Source organism: Alligator sinensis, unplaced genomic scaffold (assembly GCF_000455745.1).
Source record: "Alligator sinensis unplaced genomic scaffold, ASM45574v1 scaffold210_2, whole genome shotgun sequence".
NCBI lineage: Eukaryota > Metazoa > Chordata > Crocodylia > Alligatoridae > Alligator > Alligator sinensis.
In genome coordinates, this window is record NW_005841946.1 from 1169356 (window position 1) to 1176080 (window position 6725).

At 50.5% G+C, this 6725-nt stretch overlaps 1 protein-coding gene across 1 annotated transcript in view; it reads left to right on the plus strand.

The window, feature by feature from the left end:
• The window catches only part of LRRK1 (leucine rich repeat kinase 1), a 99982-nt gene that overhangs the window by 978 nt on the left and 92279 nt on the right, over positions 1-6725 (plus strand). The window contains exons 2-3 of the mRNA XM_025199561.1: positions 135-232; positions 4840-5054. Coding sequence (XP_025055346.1) covers positions 4931-5054 — 124 coding nt within the window. The 5' untranslated portion in view covers positions 135-232; positions 4840-4930. The remainder of the gene's footprint in view (positions 1-134; positions 233-4839; positions 5055-6725) is intronic.

A 6725-nucleotide genomic window follows, 5' to 3' on the forward strand; every position in this document is an offset into this window, starting at 1 on the left:
CGCGCGGGGTGGGTGTCACGCAGGGGCGCGCGGAGAGCCAGGAACAAAAGCTCTTCTGGATGGAAACCAGAAAACGAGTCTTCTTCCGAAGCCCCCAGCTTCCCCCTGCCTGACTCCCCTTTCTCCTCTTGCAGCATCCGTCCCTTTCCTCTGGACGTCCTTCCAGCGGCGTCGCACGGTGCCCAAGGCGCGGGCCCGCGTCCTGGGGAGCCTGCCGGCGCACAAGGGACCCGTAAGTCCATCCAAATCGGCGAGGCCGCCCAGGTGCCGCCCGAGACGCCCTGGCAGGCCCGCAGGTCCGGGGCCGGCGCAGCCTGTTGCAGCGCGGGAGGAGCGAGCGAGATGAGGGGCAGAGTTTGCAGGAAGGGGAAGAGCTCCAGAGCAGCCTGGGTGGGTGGGTGGGTGTCGTCCGCAGCGTGCATCCGTTCAAAGGGAGCCGAAGTTTGGGCTCCTGCCAGGTGGCACTTCCTAAAAGCTGGCAGTGGAAAGGAAATCCTTTAAATACAAAGGGAAACTACTTTGTATCCAGTAGCCTCTACAGTAACCCCCTTGCCCTGCTCTGGAGTTTTTCGTGGTGCAGAGCAGTGACAATTGATAACCACTGGTTTTACTTTTCGCGCACGAATCTCGGAGCACCCCATAAGCAGTGATTAATTCAGCGCTGCGTCTCTAAGCTAACCAGGGCAGTTCGGCCAGATTCAAAACGGGACCAGAGGTGTTCGTGGAGGGAAGGTGAATCAGCAGCCACGGAGCATGGGAGTGAGGGGCACGGCTTCTGAATCAGGGCTTCCTGGAGCTTGAGTGCTGGAGGCCGCGAGCGAGAGAGGAGCGGTGGAAAAAAGCATTCCCGTTCACTCTCCTTTTCAGCATCCGCTCTCTGCTGCTGTGACACAGGAGACTAGGCGACACAAGGGGCACGCTAGCATTCCCAAGTCATTGCATCTTGGTTGTTATTTCCTTGAACGGGCCCAGGGCGGGTTACTTTTCATTGTGCCTCTGCTCCCGTGGCAGGAGCGGTGCTAGTGGCTGCCAGTATTTTATGGGATGAATTAAACTCGGGCCGTGGTCTTTCGGCAGGGAGCTCCTGGTGTTCCACGAGGAACCCGGGACTTCAGGGGACCTTCGGAGCCATCGAATCCAGGTCTGAGGTTGACAGATGTAGCAGAGATTGTGCCCTACCATCGCACCAATTTACGTATTTTCGTATTACGAAATACGAAAATTGTATTGAAATACGTATTACGTATTTTCCTCTCTTGGAAAATACTCCTCTGCGCGGGGCTTCATCCTGCCTTCTGCAGTCATCTGATGAGCCCTCGGTCGGTTGGCTTGTTCATCCACCTCATTGCCCCATGTTAGTGCCCATTGTAAGATGCCTTTAACTCTATCTTTGGCTTCAAAGAGGGCATGACATTGTTTGGGAAGGCAGTGAGATCTGACGGTTTAAGCAGGGGCCTCCTGATGTTGCTCTGGAGCCTTGACTTGGTGAGCGATATTAGGCAAGGCATGCCCCGGATTACCTATAACGTGGGTATGGCACAGAGGGCCAGTGTTATGGAGAGGCTTAGTTAACCGTTGTGAATTGCTCGGAGAGGCTGGGAATGCAAAGCTATTTATTTTTAAAAGCCTCCTGGACTTTGGACTCAATCTGAACTCGAGCTGTCTGCCTGCCAGGAAGTCTCCGAGGAGAAATTGGGAAGCTTGCAAATAGCATCTAAGTCTGCTTTAAAATATATCACTTCCTGCTTTAATCCGGCAGAGTGGATACTGCAGCACCTTGGGCAACATCCACTGGTTATTGTTGCATATTCGAGAGAAAACCTTATGTCACAGCTGAGACATGGAGCAGTAACTTAAAGGTATAAAACATGACGGAGATGTTGCAACTTGTTCCCCGTTCAGTAACCTGGGAAATTCAGGGCACACGCTGAAAAGAAATTCAAAGGTGGAAGAATTTAAAGATGTGCAGTTGGATCACCTTAGCACTGCCTTGCATTGCCTTCTGCAATAATGCAGGTACGGAGAGGACAGGTTTGTATTCCTGGCCTCGGACGGGGGCAAACTGACTTCTTCCGCACCGTGTATTCCAGAACGGTTTCCTGCGGGGTCTCCATGGGGCAGAGCGAGGGAGTTAGTGGCACATTTGGAAATTGTGTCCGGGGCAGTTTTCACCCACCTGCAGTTAGTGGTCACTGCAGACTACACAAGTTGCAGCATGGCATCTAATTTCCACCCCCCCATGATTGCTAACATTGTCTTAGGGGGAGGAAAATGTCACGTAAGACTGGATGTCTGCTGCGGGGGGCTGCGGGGCCAGTCTCTGCTTTGCAAGAGGACGTATTCACCCTTGCTGTAATTCCTCAGTTGTAGAGGATGATTTGATGTTGCCAATACTGTGGCAGTGCCATCCTCCCACCCCCACCCTCCCCACACATGCCTTCTAAACCTGAGACATCAGTAGGCGCCGTAGGGAGAAGATGGTCCTCGGTGCTAGTAGTTTTGCAGATGCCACGTTCAGTGATTTGGCAAATATTTTTGCCTTGTTCCAGGCTTTCTTAAAAGAGCAAAGCAAAGGTGGTGGTGGTGCGTGCAGTGACCACTGGGTGATCTCGCACAGCGTCACATATTCACCCTCACTGCAGCTTCTGATCTTACTAGGGTCCCCAGGCAAGAAAGAGGAAGGTCGATCGGGGTGAATCCAGGATTTGGCCATGCTGCTCAGGTGGCTGCACCCCCTGCTCCCAGCCTCCTCCCCCCACCCACTGGTGTGCAAAGACGACCCCACCAGAGATGCTGGGGACTTTTTTGTAAGTCCCCCAAAGCACGTCAGACTCCCCACTTCCCCTCCAGGCTTAAAGGAACACTCCCTCCCTCCCTTTCCCCTTCTCTTCCACCTACCCTGGCTCCTTTCTCCACTGCCCTAGGGGAAGTGCAAGCTTCAAAGCTGCTCCTGCCAGGCTGCATGGGAGCAGGGCTCAGCTAGGAGCGGTGGTGTCAGCCCCCACCCCACACCTGCTCTCGTGGGACCAGGTGGCGGGGAACCCACCCCCCACCCATCATCGCTGTACCAGCAGAGCCCACCCCCCAACACAGCCTGGCTGGAGCAGGCAGCAGGGGCTTTAAACCTTCCTCTGCCTCCAGGACAGTGGGGAAAGCAGCGGTGGCAGGTGGGGAAGGGGAGGGATGTGCCTCTGAGCATGAAAGGGAAATAGTGGATGGGGGTCTTAAAAAAAACAAACAAACTCCCCAGTGGCTCCCGCAGCGTGGTCCAGCCCAAAAGCGGGGTGCAGCCACCCCTGTGGCCACCCCGCTGGTGCTTATTGTGTCCCTGGCTCCGGTATGGTTCAGATCGGGTCAGTCATGCTACCATTGGTTTCCACGCTTGCTCCCGCAGCCGGTACCGTTACTTACCTGCAACCAAGCGGCTTCTCCCCAAGCGTCTCTCCTACCTTTGGAAGTGTCAGAGCAATCCTTTCCCACCTGAACACGAAGGCCTAGCGTGCTAGTCCTGTAATCTAAGCAGAGAGGACAGCTCCTGTGAGCATTTGGGAAATTGGGTTTGGTCTTTGATGCCAACGGTTGACCTCAAAGCAGCGGTCACTAGAAACCCAACTTGGCGGCGTGTGCATAAAGTAACAGCCAGCTGTAGCATCCGTCCAGACACGCCACTTGCCAGATGCTGCACTGCTTTGTTAACCCAGCTTACTCCACCCTTGTCCGCTGGCGAAGGACCGGGTGGAGGCCGACTAGAGATTGTGTGAAGGAGGCAGTGTATGATGTTTCGACCCGGCTTTGATTTGCTAACCCCCCTCTGCGCCGGAAAAGGCTTTGTAATGTCACTGTCTTGAATGGGGCTTAACCATTAGTGCTTGGCTGCACTAGGGCGGGCCACCTTTCAAAAAACCAGTGTCGTATAGCAGGCATGAGGAAAGCCTGATTCAAATCAACCCCAACAGAAGCATCTTGTTGCATTTGTGAGAGAATTTACATACTGAAACAGAAAGCAGAAAATTAGGGAACAAACTGTGCTGGTGTGCTTAGGTTGTGACTGTCTGGCGAGGTTAATCGACAAGGAAGGTGCTTTTTGAAAGAGCAGATTACCAATGCTGCCCTCTGAACAGGTAAGGCCTTCCAGCTGCCTCGCAGGAGGAGCTGGTTAGCGTTCTGATCACTGCTTAATTTTTCCAGGGCTGCTAAAAGACCACCGGTTTATAGTCCTCAGGGATCTGATCCAGATTGCTGAACATGTGGCTGCAAAAATGCTGTTGGTGCACCACGTAAATGCTTTGCACGTTTCTGGGCAAGAGGAAAAGTTTGTGCTTTTCTTCTACCCCCGGCCCATCTTAACAGGGCCTGTCACTTCTCAATATGTTCGTGCTTTTTGGGGGGGCGAGGGAAAGTAGTTTTTAAGCAGTGCTAGGGATTTTTCCCCTCCCGTGGGGTTGCATTGTTTCAGTGATCAGCTTTCTTGTTAGGCTGCAGAGGATCTGACACGACTGCTACTGTCCTAATCCAGAGGCCAATGATTATGTCCTTATCCTTGTCCTAAAAAAGACAGGAGACAATTTGGCTGAGAGATCCTGGGTGCCAGCACCATTCTTTAGAGCGGGGACATCGCCGGGGGCTTGTGTTGATCTATATCTGGTGTAGCACGTTTGTACAGTGCACGCACTGACCAAAGTCTGGTGTAGCACGTTTGTACAGTGCACGCACTGAAAGTGCTTTTGGGAGGTGGTGTCTTTGGGACCATGTTTGTACATGCAGAGGAAGAAACCTCTTGCAGTTCCTTTTCTGGAAAGATTTGTCTGATTGACTGTTTCTCTTTTGGCTTTTAAACAGGGCAAACGGTGTTTCTCCCAGACTGGGACTAGTCGCAGTGCCTCTCAGGCCCTCTCCCTGGACCAAGGTCATTTGGCTTTGATAACACTACATGATTTTAAATGCTGCAGAAAGGTGGCGTCTCGACCCTTCACGACTACAACCCAGGATGTACTGGTGCGTGGGCACTGAGGAAGCTGCCGTTTGCAGAGAGGGCAACATGGATCCACAAAATGGTAAAGGGAACAATTTGTTTTTCTCTTCTGTTTTGGAAGAGTCATAAATAGACTCGAGTTTTAATAGTACTTGTGAGTCGGGCACCCAGCCCTCATGAGCAGTCTGAGTTCTGGGCACCCTAAGTCCGGTAAGCTGCTGCCAACATCCAAGCCCCAAACCACAAAGTGTGCCAGGTAATTTTGCTCACAAGATAAGGGTGCTGATGTAGGAAGAAGATAGGAATAGCTTTCCATACACCCATGTTTCGGGGCACTTCGGGTTTTTAGGCCAAGACAACTTATCCATTATTTTTACATAACGTGTGCTACACGGTTGATAAAAATGAATGTGTTGCCAACTACTGACACGTCTTGTATCCAGGATACAAACGTCCTTAAGATCAGCATCGTTTCTAAGGCAGAGACTAACCTGCTCCAGTTTTACTGTCAGCTGCGATTCAGCCGCTCGCTCCGATTTCATGTTCCAAATGCGGAGAGAGGATTAGGAGATCTGTGTTTCAGTAACATCATGCATCCACAGGCAGAAATCCCCTTTGAGAAGGAGTTTTGCCATTTGCTGCTTGCTCTTGTTCTGATTTCCTTTTTCAAAAATCACTAGCTGATTTTTGTCGCTGGAGCTGTTGATGCCAATGCGATCGTGTTAAAACCAGCTATGTCTCTGCCACAAGAAATAGTCTTTCTGCATGTTGTGTTCCAGCATCTCACCCTGTCATAAGCAGCTCCTTTGGAGGTAGCCTTTTCCTTACAAGTGTGGGATGAAGGTGTGTTTGACGCTGTCTAGTGAGTAAGCAGATCTCCGTGGAAGCTAGCAGCTTATTTTGGAGCAGCCTGATTTTGGATTTTCATCAGCAACCATGAAGCAAAGCCTGGTACTGTACTCAGCAGCTGCCTTACCTTTTTCCAAAGACATTTCACACCGTAGGGAGCTCCAGGAACTCTTTGCTTTACCTGTATGTATTGTATTTATTCTAGCATGGTTGCAGTTTTCTCTCTTTTAAAGCTGTATCTTTTTATAGTTATGAGAGACTGTTAGTAATAGTGGTTCGAATATATGCTTTGAGTGGCTACTCCTATATCCAAACTGGATATCTGCATTTTTTCAGAAATGAAGTTGGATACTAAGCCATATACCTTGAGAAGAGTTTTAATCTGCTATAAGGATAAGTGAGTGTAAAAGGTTCTCCAGACTTCTGGCTCTAGTAATATTTGATATGCTAGGCTTTTCTCTCCATAACGGTAAAGAAGCTAAGTTGTCCGTAAATAATCAGGTAAGAAGGGAAACAATATAAAGTCAAGATTTGCCAGGTAATCGATTCTGACTTTCTCTGCAGAAGCTTTTATTTTGCTTTGCGGTGTAAAAAAAAAAAAAAAAAAAAAAAAAGGTTGATGATAATTAAAATCTAACAAAATCTACCGGTCTTACGTTTGCATGTGCAGGGTACTGCGTGTGATAAACAGCTAGGGAAAAGCATCAGTGTGATCTGGAGATGGGGCTCAGCCATGTGTTGTGCTGGCGAGTTTGCTTTCCGTGCGGTCACTGGGCATATTGAAACTTGTTTCACTTCAGAATCGCCCAGCTCCTGCCAGGAATCCTTGCCATTGGTTTGTCTGTCCACTCCCTATGTTTGCTAGGTCCTGCCTGGGGATCCAGTTACACAACTGAGTGCAGGA